Genomic DNA, 14,132 nt, shown 5'->3' on the forward strand with positions numbered 1-14,132 from the left:
TCTTCTAAAGCATCCTGAATCACCCATACTATTTGATCATATTTAACATGTTTTCTTACTTCATATTTTCCATCTTGCAAATAAAGCCATAGCTCTTCAGTCACAGAGAACCAACTTAGGATTCTTAGATTTTTTTTATATCTACTAAAGTGCCTACTCAACGCTGAGAACAAATAGATGTTCAATAAATAGATGCATAAATAGAATTAACCTTCTTTATATAATGCCTAACCTACTCATAATGACAGCTTTATACTTATATCATATCACTATTGTATATAAAATCCCTTAAAAATATCAATTATATATACATCTGCATGCATATTTATGTAATATACGTATGCTGGCGTGTGTGTGTGTACAGTCATGTGCCATATAATGATGTTTTGGTCAATAACAGACCACATATGCAATGGTGGTCCCATAAGATTATGATGGAGCTGAAACATTCCTATCACCTAATGATGTCATAAGCCATTGTTAATATCCTCACCCAATGCATTACTCACATGCTTGTGGTGATGCTGATGTAAACAAACCTACTACACTGCCAGTCATAAGAGTACCATTACATACAGTACATAATACTTGATAATAAGTGACTATGTTACTGGCTTATGTATTTACTATACTGTACTTTTTATCATTATTTTAGAGTATATTCCTTCTACTTATAAAAAAAGTTAACTGTAAAACAGCCTCAGGCAGGTCCTTCAGGAGATATTCAAGAGGAAGACATTATTATCATCGGAGATGACAGCTCCATGCATATTACTGCCCCTGACAGCTTTCCAGTGGGACAAGATATGGAGGTGGAAAACAGTGATATTGATGATCCTGACCTTATATAGCCCTAGGCTAATGTGTGTATTTGTATCTTAGTTTTTAACAAAAAGTTTAAAAACAAACAAACAAAAAAACTTGTTTTAATTAAAAAAAGCTCACAGAAGAAGGATATAACAAAAAAACTATTTTTGTACGGTTGCACAATGTGTTTTAAGCTGTTATAAAAAAGCCAAAAAGGTTTTAAAAATGTTTAAGTTTATAAAGTAAGGAAGTTACAGTAAGTTAAGGTCAATTTATTATTCACAAAAGGAAAATGTTTTTTATAAATTTGGTGTAGCCTAAGTATGCAGTGTTTATAAACTCTACAGTAGTGGACAGCAATGTCTTAGGCTTTCATGTTCACTCACCACTCACTCTGACTCACCCAGATCAACTTCCAGCCCTAAGAGCTCCATTCAGGGTAAGTCCCTGAAACATGTGCATGGTTTTTTATCTTTTATATTGTATTTTTACCTACTTTCCCTATGTTTAGATCTATATACACTTACAATTGTGTTACAGTTGCCTACAGTATTCAGTACAGTAACATGCTGTACAGGCTTGTAGCCTAAGAGTAATAGGCTATAGCATATAGCATAGTGTATACTACTTACTTGATTATACCTACACAACCTAGGCTTATGTAAATATACTCTATGATGTTCGCACAACAACAAAATCACCTAACAATGCATTTCTCAGAACGTGTCCTCATTGTTAAGCAATGCATGACTGTATATACACATATATATACAAACACATACATATGCATATACACACAGGTATACATATATACACACAGCTACAGTCTGCATTTTTTCTATCACTTAGCTCTTTGCTACTGATATGTTTTTTTATTGGCTCTTACCTGGTTATAATGGGATCTGCAGCATGATTTGGGCCCCATCGTCCCAAAAGCCCCCGGCCAACCAGTCCAGTCCGTCCTGCAGGATTTCTGGAAAAACAAAAGCATAAAATCAATTGAATGTTTTCATCTTTTTAACCTGATTTGATATAACCCAAAAGAAGGGAATACAAGCAGTAAGACGGAACTAATAAGTCCTTACAAATCCAACGGTACTACCACATATCTGGTGCTGAGGTTATGTATGCCATTACATTGCTATTTAATTTTTCTTTTGTGCATGTGATATGCTTTGAACTTGAACCAGGAAGAGGTTCTCATATCCAAAGTGGTTCTACAATGTGATGATTTGTTTCAGTTTTCACCTATACTCCTAAATTCAAACTAGAACCTTCCTGCATTCTTTTGGAACACCCACATCTCTCTTCACTTTCTCATTATTCTCATTTCCTACTCTACTCTCCTATAACCCTTCCCATTAAAGTTGTTCCTGTTACATTAAGTCCATTTTTCCTCAATGGTTTCTGGATTTTTATTATCATCAATAATATATATTTGTAGTATACAATAAGGTATTAGTATTACTATTTCACAGATTTCAAGTATACTAAAATGCAATTTTATAAAAATGCCAACTATTTAACCTGATGCCACAATCCAGTGTTAAAAATTTGTCAGATAAACCCATCAATATTCATGCCTGTGTCATTTTATTTCAGTAAATATCCTTTAAATGTTTAACTTTCACTATGTACTACTAAAAAAATGTTCTAACATGTAATTCTACCTAAGGGTACATATCTTTTGGCCTCCCACTATATGAAAGTAAATAAACAACTTGCCAAAATATCCCTTTCTGCCATTTTTTTTATTCTTTCTTCCCAGTGACTGTTATTAAAATTGAATGAATTTTTATATTGTTTTTGTATAGACTCAGAAATATTTCAGCAAGACTTGCAAATAGCAACAGAAAGAAAAGACAAGACAGCTGACAATAATTCTTTCCAAATTAACAGGAGGAAGGGCAGAGTGGCCAGCAACCATGTGTGTGTGTGTGTGTGTGTGTGTGTGTGTGTGTATATATATATATATATATACACACACACACACACTTTTTTTTTTTTTTTTTTTTTTTGAGACGGAGTCTCACTCTGTTGCCCAGGCTGGAGCGCAGTGGCATGATCTCAGCTCACTGAAACCTCCGTCTCCTGGGTTCAAACAATTCTCCTGCCTCAGTCTCCTGAGTAGCTGGGATTACAGGCATGCGCCACCATGCCTGGCTAATTTTTGCATTTTTAGTAGAGACATGGTTTCACCATGTTGATCAGGCTGGTCTTGAACTCCTGACCTCATGATACACCCGCCTCAGCCTCCCAAAGTGCTGGGATTACAGGAGTGAGCCACCGTGCCCGGCCTGCAACCATATTTTATTCCATGTAACCACACATCCCTGAACACAAGTGATCAAGGCCACCATTAATAGACAGGTTAGTTTGGATAGATGACCAAGACTGTAACTTGTAAACAGGAAACTGGAAAGGACACACAGATTATATTAAAACCTGAAAAGCACAGATGGTTATTTGCAAAGAGAGAGTAGTAAGCCAGCAATATAGACAAAAGCATAAATGAGGCAGAGAGAGAGTCCTGATGGATTTCGAACTCCATGTTTTCCTAAAGTCAGCTGCATTTTTGCTTTGAGCTCCTTGAGACATTCCTATAGCCTTAAAATAAATTTTACTTTTGCTCAGGCAAGCTAAAGTTAGTTTCTATTAGTCAAAGAGACTTGACTAAACGAACAATCTATCTTGCATTTCCATCTATGTATCTTACCTATCTTTTCATATATTTTATCTTTTTGTAATTTTATCTATAAAAGAACCTAAGGAATCAGTCAAATGCAAGGAGAATTTGACTTAAAAAGACTCAATAACATAGAAAGATGTGTAAGTCATCACCAAAGAAAGAACTTAGCAAAACTGAAGGACCAGGTTGAGATGAGAGGAGTACTACCATTTCCTTGTCTTACAGGAACCAAGAATACAAAGTGTTAACATTTTTATAAGGTGATAACCATGATTTCAAATCTGTGATCCTTCTTTGGTTTTATTTAGTACATGCTAATTTTTACATTTCTTTCTAATATTTTAATATGATTTGGCTCTGTGACTCCACTCAAATCTCACCTCAAATTTTAATTCTCGTAAGTTGAGGGCAGAACCTGATGGGAGGTGACTGGATCATGGAGGGCAGTTTCTCCATGCTGTTCTCATGATAGTGAGTGAGTTCTCATGAGATCTGATGGTTTTTTTTGGTTTTGTTTTCTTTTGAGATGGAGTCTTGCTCTGTTGCCCAGGCTGGAGTGCGGCGGCACGATCTTGGCTCATTCCAACCTCTGCTTCCTGGGTTCAAGCAATTCTCTTGCCTCAGCCTCCCAAATAACTGGAATTACAGGCGCCTGCCACCATGCCCAGCTAATTTCTGCATTTTTAGTAGAGACAGGATTTTGCCACATTGGCCAGGCTGGTCTCGAACTCCTGATCTCACATGATTCATCCACCTTGGCCTCCCAAAGTGCTGGGATTACAGGTGTGAGCCACCGTGCCTGGCCAATCTGATGGTTTTATAAGGGGCTTTTCCCCCTTTACTTGTTCACTCTCTGTCACCTGCTGCCATGGAAGATGTACCTTTGCTTCTCTCTTGCCTTCTGCCATGACAGTAAGTTTCCTGAGGCCTCCCCAGCCATGCAGAACTGTAAGTCAATTAAACTTCTTTCCCTTATTAATTATCCAGTCTTGGGTATGTCTTTTTTTTTTTTTTTTTTTTTGAGACGGAGTCTCGCTCTGTCGCCTAGGCTGGAGTGCAGTGGCACAATCTCAGCTCACTGCAACCTCCACCTCCCAGGTTCAAGCAATTCTCCTCCCTCAGCCTCCTGAGTAGCTGGGATTACAGGTGCCCACCACCACGTCCGGCTAAATTTTGTATCTTTAGTAGAGATGGGGTTTCTCCATGTTGGTCAGGCTGGTCTTGAACTCCTGACCTCAGGTGATCTGCCCACCTCGGCCTCCCAAAGTGCTGGGATTACAGGCGTGAGCCACCGCACCCAGCCAGGTATGTCTTTATAGCAGTGTGAGAACAGGCTAATACATTTTTATAATATCTTCTTAAGGAAAATGGATAATTTTTTAGTTGTACAGAAAAATCATTTTTTAAAAAATATAGAAAGACCCTTGATGTTAAATTTTTGCGTTATCTTTATTTTTACTCTTACAGGTTTGGATAAATTCTTACTTTAAGATACTATACCATTTAATAAATATCTGCTGAACAATTTTCCTTTCTATTAATGTATTCAATTAATTATTTCTATTTTCAAGATAAAATTACAAAAAGATGCATTCAAACGCTGCCTCTGCCACTTGCTCGCTGTATACAAATTGCTTACACTCTTTCCTTCAATTAAAAATTCAACTAAAAATATCCACCAACAGGGTTATTGTGCAGATTTAATTAGATCACATATATAAATAAATTTGTACAACATCTGGGTCATACAAGGATTTGATAAATACGAACTGTCTTTTCTACTTTTTGGTGACTCATTATTGCAAGATGCTCTACTCCCAGTACCTACCTTGGTCTTCCATTTTCAATCTCATACAGGCCATTCTTGCTCTTTCTCTCAACATGCCCATCCTTTTCATTAAACTTGGGAGAAAAATTACTTTCACTGTAATGAGAATACCAATGTAAAATAAGAAATAATCATTCAAAACTACCAACAGCTTAATAATGCAAGTCAATCTGTTATCCATAGGAAGTATTTCTGAAACAGTAAATTTTTAAGGGTTAGTTTTTTTTCCCACAAATCCGTCTTATTCCTTCAAAACAATTTTTAAGGGAAAAAAAAAGTTTTAACCAAAACACCATACATTACAAAGATATATATTATTATTAAACTTATTAACCCCTCTGGGAAGGACTACCAGCAGAAGAGCTAGAGCTCCTACCACATGCTACAGAAAGGTGTATTAGCAAGAAGGAATTGTTGGTGGGCACATTATGAAAACTATTGGTTCCCATGTAATTCCAAAAATAAGATTCCTTCCGACGATGTTTCTACTATTTCAAAATAATTTAAATTTCTTCAAATGCACACTGATTAATATTTTTATCAAAGAAAACCCACGAAGCAGTGAATTTGCCCCACAAGCTGCATAATAAATATGATGTAAATTAAAAACAGACATACTATGCTGGAAATGTTCTAGATTTTGATCTGGGCAGTGGTTACAGAGCTTTGTAAATGTAAAACTTTACTGAGCTGCACACCTTCACATGTAAGAAATGTGCACTTTACAGCCAGGCACGGTGGCTCACGCCTGTAAGCCCAGCACTTTGGGAGGCCGAGGTGGGCAGATCACGAGGTCAGGAGATCGAGACCATCCTGGCTAACACGGTGAAACCCCATCTCTAATAAAAAAATACAAAAAAAATAAAGAAATGTGCACTTTAATATATTTATATCATGCCACAACAAAAAAATTTTTATGTTTTATTTATTTCTTCTTTTTTTTTTTGAAATGGAGTCTTTTTTCTGTCGCCCAGGCTGGAGTGCAATAGCACTATCTTGGTTCACTGCAACCTCCACCACCCAGGTTCAAGCGAATCTCCTGCCTCAGCCTGCCGAGTAGCTGGGACTACAGGAACATGCCACCATACCCGGCTAGTTTTTTATATTTTTAAATATAAATATATTTTATAAACAGAATATGTATTATATATATATAAATAAAATATACATTTTATATTTTTAAAATATAAAAAATTAACCGGGTGTGGTGGCACGTTCCTGTAGTCCCAGCTACTCGGCAGGCTGAGGGTTTCATCATGTTGGCCAAGCTGGTCTCAAACTCCTGACCTCAAGGGATCCGCCCACCTCGGCCTCCCAAAGTGCTGGGATCACAGGCGCGAGCCACTGTGCCCGGCCCAACAAAAAATTTTGTAAACAGACATAACTAAACTACTCTCCTCACCACTATAAAATCCCTGCCATAATTGCACTGACAGTGAATAAAGAGTTATGTAGCACTGGATAGTTCATGGGCAGTTCTGACACAGATTTCACTTTTTTCTTGCTTTAAAGCCAGTGAGTGAGCAAAGAAATATCCGTGGGTTGGGGAATAATTTCCAACTTCAACGATCCATACATTTTCTTAAGACTTCTAACCAATCTGCCATCTAACATGCAAATAAAAAGAATTAAATGATAAAAACCATGAAATTATAAAACCAGAGTTGCAATGCCTTTGGGACTCTAGAGAGGCACCCCTTTAAAAAAATCACCAGGCATGCTGGCTCACGCCTGTAACACCAGCACTTTGGCAAGCCAAGGCAGAAGGATCACTTGAGCTCAGGAGTTCGAGACCAGACTGGACAATAATACTGTGAGAACTCATCTCTGCTAAAAATTTAAAAGTTAGCCAGGCATGGTGGCACACACCTGTAGTCCCAGCTGCTCTGGAGGCTGAAGTGGGAGGATCACTTGAGCCCAGGAGATCAAGGCTGCAGTGAGCTATGATCACACCACTGCACTCCACCCTGGGTTAGAAAAGGAACATAAAGGGGTGGGAAAAATGGGGAGATGTTGGTCAAAGGGTATAAAGTTTCAGTTATGCAAAATGAGTAAGTTCTAGAGATCTAATTTACAGTGTGGTGACTACAGTTAATAATACTGTTCTTGTCCAGCCTGGACAAAACAGTGAGACCCCATCTCTACTTAAAAAAAAGGTAAAATAAAATTAGCCAAGTATGGTGGAATATGCCCATAGTCCTAGCTACTCAGGTGGCTAAGACAGGAGAATCACCTGAGCCCTGGAGTTGAAGGTTAGAGCAAGCTATGATCACGTCACTGTACTCCAGCCTGGGTGAAGTACAGTCTCAAAAATAGAGAGAGCACCAGTCTCAAAAATAGTAATAATACAGCATTGTATACTTGAAACTCGCTGAGAGTAGATCTCAACTGTTCTCACTACACACACAAAAAAAGGTAGCCATGTAAGATTATTTTAAATGGCTTGATTGTGGTAATCATTTCAAAATGTATATGCATGTCAAAATATCACAATGTACACTTTATATATAGTTATTTGTCAATCATACATCAATAAAGCTGGAAAAAATAAAAGAAACAAACACAAAATGTTAATCAATGTGGCACTTCTATGAATTTAGTGAGAGCCCTTTCTCTCTCATTCTTCCCCTCTCTCTCCCCTTTATCTATCCCTCTTCTATTTTTTCACACTGGTTTATCATCATCCTGTTCTTAGTAACCTGGAAAATTTGCTGAAAAATACTTTCACAAGTCTAGTTATATTGGAAAACAACCACAAAAGATATTCTATTGATAACCCAAACAGAACACATGAAAACAAGTACCATCAGCTGTTATTTCAAAACAAATATAATAGTACCAGCTGTTATTTCATAACACATAGCTGATGCTATTTGTTATTTCAAATCAAAACAGATTTAACTATTTGGAATTATCCTCCTAAAACCCCCAAAAGAATAAAAAAAATGAACTGTTTATCTTTGGCAAGAATTCAAGCAAATGTGGAAACTAAGTTATAACACAGCTAAGCATAGATTGAAATTATTTTCAGATGTCAAAAAGATACTTTACAAATAAAACCATTAACTTCTCTAAAAGTCTTACTCCCAGCTAATGCTGTCTTACTTGCTCACCTGATCTGAGGATCTGCCCACCTGGGTCCAGCCAAGACAGAGACTGCAGTGTATTCCACAGGGTTATAGTCCTGCCACTCAACAAGCCAGCCCACTTTCTCATTAGGAACCTGGCTTCGTTCAACTTTTGAACCTGGGTAAGGAGACGTCCGAGCCTTATTGTGGGAATTCTCTTTGGAACCATTAGAACCAGACATGACGTTGGTATTAAGATGAAACCAACAAGATGAAAACGAGTTTCTGGGGGAGAAAAAGAAAAAACATTTTACATAAATACCAAAAATATATTAATTAAAGAACCTAGGCCGGGCGTGGCGGCTTATGCCTATAATCCCAGTACTTTGGGAGGCCAAGGTGGATCACCTGAGGTTAGGAGTTCAAGACCAGCCTGATGGTGAAATGCCATCTCTTCTAAAAAGACAAAATTAGCCAGGCATGGTGGCATATGCCTGTAATCCCAGCTACTTGGGAGGTTGAGGCAAGAGAATCGCTTGAACCCAGAAGGCAGAGGTTGCAGTGAGCCAACATCGCGCCATTGCACTCCAACCTGGGCAACAAGAGCAAAAACTCCATCTCAAAAAAAAAAAAAACAAAAGAAAAATAACCTAATTCAAAGACCCAAAAACATACTTCCCAATTTCAAAAACCTTTAAGTGTCAGAAAATTCAAATATGATGCATATTAGTCTAAAAGTCCAACATCTATGAGAGATTATTTTCAAATATACATTTTTTTAACATATAGCTAAATCTTATTAGTTGGAACCCACTCACTGAATTTATTTTAGGCAAAAAAAAAAAAAAAAGACACAAGCTTACTTGTGTGTTACCTGTTGTAGAAGGGGAAGTTTGTTATGAAAACTCAAACCATAAAAACAAATGTAGGCCCGGCGTGGTGGCTCATATCTGTAATCCCAGCACTTTGGGAGGCCGAGGTGGGCAGACCACTTGAGGTCAGGAGTTCGAGACCAGCCCGCTCAACATGGTGAAACCCTGTCTCTACTAAAAAATACAAAAATTAGCCAAGTGTGGTGGTGCGCACCTGTAATCCCAGCTACTGGGGAGGCTGGGGCAGGAGAATCGCTTGAACCCAGGAGGTAGAGGTTGCAGTGAGCCGAGATTGTGCCACTGCACTCCAGCCTGGGCAACAGAGCGAGACTCCATCTCAAAAAACAAAAAGTATAAAAGAAAATAGTTTAAAGTCTATGTGAAGGAATGCATTTTAAAAAAATCATCTATAATATACACGTAAAACATATGGCAAAAATGGTTCAAAGGAAAAATGGGAAAATAGAAATTAAATACTGAAAAATTCTTACACTGAAAATGAACTAATGTAATATAATCTGAAGGTAGACTGTGGTAAATACACAAATTGTAACCTGTAGAGCAAAATTTAAATAAAATATACAGGCATGAAACAATTGGAGAGCATATGCAAAAGAAAAATCAACCAACCTTCACCCTAACCACACAGCACATACAAAAAATTTTTCATATCTCATCTTGCCCAAAAAGTTAAATGGCTTCTCATTATCCCTAAAATAAAATACGAATTCTTGATGACCTTAAATTAGGACATCTAAAGTAGGAAAGGAGATTCTGAGGACATGGTAAAATTATGATAGCTCCTTTCCCCTGCTCTCACAATACCAGTCAGTTTGACCTTCTTAAGACAAATGATTGACGGGGCAAACATCCACTTGACCAAGGTTGTGGAATAAGTCAACTGCATGTGCCTCCTGATCTCATACAGTGAGAAGTACACAACAATCATTTGAGGTATTTCTGCCAAAAATATATGACATGAATCTGGACATTAGGAAACACAGGACAGACCCGGGTTAAGAGACAGCTTACAGAATAAAGGTGTGTACTCTCTAAATTGGTAAGGTCATGAAAGATAGAGAAAAGTGCAGGAACTCTTCTAGATAGATCAAGACTAAAAAGACATGACAATTAGAAGCAATCAATGATCCTGGATGGGCTGATAACCATAAAAGAAAAAGTAAACATTGCAGGATAGGTAGTAAAGTTTGAATGGGGTTGTATAAATAATTTTAAAAGGCGAATTTTTTTAAAGTATCTATTTACTCCCAACAAAGAAAAACCCAGGACCAGATGTCTTTACTGATAAATTCTACCAAATATTTAAAGAAGAATCAACACCAATATTCCCTCAACTCTTCCAAAAACCTGAAGAGGAAATAAACACTTCCAAACTCACTCTATGAGGCCAGCATTATCCTGATACTAAAGCTCGACAAAGACACTATAAAAAAAAAACTACAAACGAGAATCTTTGATTAATACTGATGTGAAAATCCTCAACAAAATAATAACAAACAGAATTCAACAGCACATGAAAAGGATTATACACCATGACCAAGGGAGACATTCCTGGAATGCAATGATGGTTCCACATAATGAAAATCAATCAACATAATGTACCACATTAACAAAACTTTTTTAAAAAACACAATCCTCTTGATTGATGCAGAAAATTTATCTAACAAAATTCAACACCCTTTCATGATTTAAAAATATTCAACAAACTAGCAATGGATGGAAATTACCTCAACATAATAAAGGCCATATATGAAAAGCCCACAGCTAATGGTGTAAAGGTGAAATACTGAAAGTTTTTCCTCTAAGATCAGGAACAAGACAAGGATGTTCACTTTATTTAATATAATACTGGAAGTTCTAGCCAGAGCAATTAGGAAAGAAAAAGAAGTTCCGGCCAGAACAATTAGGAAATGAAAGAAAGGAAAAGGCATCCAAATTGGAAAGGAAGAAGTAAAACTGGTTGAGCATTCCTAATCCAAAAATCCAAAATCAGAAACTTTTTGATTGCTGATATGATGCCACAGATAGAAAATTCCACACCTCGCTTCATGTTGATGGGTCACACCAAAATTGTTTCAGGCACAAGTTTAAAATATTGTATAAAATTATCTCCAGGCTACCTGTTTAAAGTATATATGAAACATATATGAATTTCACGTTTAGACTTGAGTCCCATCTCCAAGACATCTCATCATGTGTATGTAAATATTCCAAAACCTGAAATCCAAAACGCTCTGGTCCCAAGCATTTTAGATAAGGGATACTCAACCTGTATTTACACATCGCATGATATTTTATGTAGAAAACCCAAGATAATTTACGAAAAAACTGTTAGAACTAATAAATGAATTCAGCAAAGTTGCAAGGTATGAAATCAACACACAAAAATGGTTACATTAAAAAACACTAACAGGCTGGGTACGCTGGCTCATGCCTGTAATCCCAGCACTTTGGAAGGCAGAGGTGAGTTTGAGACCAGTCCAGCCAACATGGTGAAACCCTGTCTCTACTAAAAATACAAAAATTAGCTGGGTGTGTGGTGCATGCCTGTAATCCCAGCTACTCAAGAAGCTGTGGCAGGAGAATCGCTTGAACGCTGGAGGCAGATGTTGCAGTAAGTTGAGATCGAGACTCTATCTCAAAAACAAACAAAGCACTAATAATTAACAATCCAAAAGGAATATTAAGAAAACAATTCTACTTACAATAGCATCAAAAAGAATAAAATACTTAGGAATAAACTTAAGGAAGCAAAACTTTTATACACTGAACACTACAAAATATTGCTAAAAGAAGTTAAAGACACCAACAAATAAAAAGACATCCTGTATTCATTGACTGGAAGAAAATATTGTTAGGATGTCAATACTACTCAGTTATCTACAGATCCAATGCAATCTCTGCCAAAATCCCAATGATGTTTTTCCAGAAACAGAAAACTCTACCTTAAAATTTATATGGAATCTCAAGGAACCCCAAATAGCCAAGACAATCTTGAAAGGGAAAAACAAAGTTCAAGGTCTCACACTGACTACACAGCTATAGCAATCACAACACTGAGATACTGGCATACAGACAGACATATAGACTAATGGAATAGAAGTAGAACCCAGAAATAAATCCTCATAATAATTTCTGACAAAGGTACCAAGATCATTTCAACAGGCAAAGGGCAGTCTTTTCAACAAATGGTGCTAGGAAAATTGGATATTCACATGCAAAAGTAGTATGAATTTTGACTCTTACCTTACACCATATAAAAATATTAACTAAAAATGGGTCAAAGACCTACACATACGACCTAAAATGATCAAAATCTTAGAGGAACACATGCTGACAAAATTTCATGACACTGGATTTGGCAATGAGTTTCTGGATATGACACCAGAAGTACAAGCAACAAGAGAAAAAATAGATAAGTTGGACTACATATTACATCAAAATGAAAAACTTCTGGGTATCAAAAGACACAATCAAGAGTGAAAAAGCAATCCATGGAACAGGAGAAGATACTTGTGAATCACATGTCTGATAAGGGGTTGGTTATATCCAGAATACAGAAAGAACTCCTACACACAACAACAATAAAACAACCCAATTAAAAAATGGGCAAAGGACCCCAATAGACATTTCTCCAAAAAAGATATACAAATGGCCAATAAGCACATGGAAAGATGCTCAATATCACTAATTATTAGACAAAAGCAAGTCAAAACCTCAATGAGATACTGCCTCAGACCCATTAGATAATTACCACTATCAAAAAAACAATACAGAAAATAAGTATTGGCAAGGATGTGGAGAAATTTACTTGCTAATAAAAACAATGACATCAAACAATTTGTATTTCCATAAGGTATTGCTGAAAAAAGATTCAGTGAAGTGCTATAATACAATACTATTTTTATAAAGCAAGGACATAAAAAATAAGTAAGTATATACATTTTGGTGCATGTATACAATGTATTAGTTTTCTATTGAAGCCATAACAAATCACCACAAATTCAACGACTTAATACAAATTCATTCTCTTACAGTTTTGTAGGTTAGAAGTCCAACAAAGGTCTCACTGGGCTAAAGGCAATTTACCAGCAGGGCTGCATTCCTTTCTGGAGACTCAAGAGTTAAAAATTCATTCGCCTCCCTTTCCCAGCTTCTAGAGGGAATCCCTATTCCATCTGCATTCTGTGGCTCATGGCCCCCTTCCATCATCTTCAAAGCCAGCAACATAGAATCTCTCTCTGACCATTCATTAGTAGTCATATCTTTGATCACGGCCAGGTCATTTTTTAAGGACTCTCAATTACATCAGGCGCGCCTTCCAGGATGCTCTCCCCATCTCAAAGTCCTTAACCTTCATCACATCTGTACTCTCTTTTGCTATGTAAGGCAACATATACACAGGTTCCAGGTATTAGGATGCATGCATACTTGGGGGGCCATTATTCTGCTTACCACAAATGTCTATACTATTTATTATATAAGCATATATAGAAGAATCCACATAATCAGGTTCTTAACATAAGCTAGGAAATAAGGGGCTGATGTGAATAGACGCAGAAGCAAACAGGAAGAGGGAAAAGGAAGGAAGAAGAAGAAAAAGGAAAGGGAGGGGGAAAGGGGAGTAGAGGAGAGAAGAAAAAGAGGATGGGGGGAAAGAAGAGAGAGTGGCAAAGATGGGGAGGAAAAGGGGAGAGAGAAAAGGAGAAAAGGAAAGGGAGTTGCAAGAAAGGATAAGCAAAAAAGAGAAAAACAGATTTAAAAAAAAAAGGATAAGAAATAAAACGGAAGAAAAAGGAGAAAAGGAAACAAGGAAAAAAAGAGAAGGAAAAAAAGACTCCCAAACA

The 14,132-nt window shown here is 37.0% G+C and overlaps 2 protein-coding genes across 5 annotated transcripts in view; both read right to left on the bottom strand.

Moving 5' to 3' along the window:
• The window catches only part of SPP1 (secreted phosphoprotein 1), an 899,378-nt gene that overhangs the window by 511,357 nt on the left and 373,889 nt on the right, over positions 1 to 14,132 (bottom strand). The window lies entirely within an intron of this gene.
• Positions 1 to 14,132, bottom strand: part of NUDT9 (nudix hydrolase 9) — a 36,123-nt gene that overhangs the window by 14,776 nt on the left and 7,215 nt on the right. For all 3 annotated transcript variants that reach the window (XM_050790487.1, XM_050790489.1, XM_050790488.1), the window contains exons 2-4: positions 8,438 to 8,677; positions 5,325 to 5,420; positions 1,694 to 1,780 (exon numbers count right to left, since the gene is read on the bottom strand). In XM_050790487.1, the coding sequence (XP_050646444.1) occupies positions 1,694 to 1,780; positions 5,325 to 5,420; positions 8,438 to 8,677 (423 nt within the window). The remainder of the gene's footprint in view (positions 1 to 1,693; positions 1,781 to 5,324; positions 5,421 to 8,437; positions 8,678 to 14,132) is intronic.

This window comes from Macaca thibetana, chromosome 5 (genome assembly GCF_024542745.1).
Source record: "Macaca thibetana thibetana isolate TM-01 chromosome 5, ASM2454274v1, whole genome shotgun sequence".
Taxonomy (NCBI): Eukaryota; Metazoa; Chordata; class Mammalia; order Primates; family Cercopithecidae; genus Macaca; species Macaca thibetana.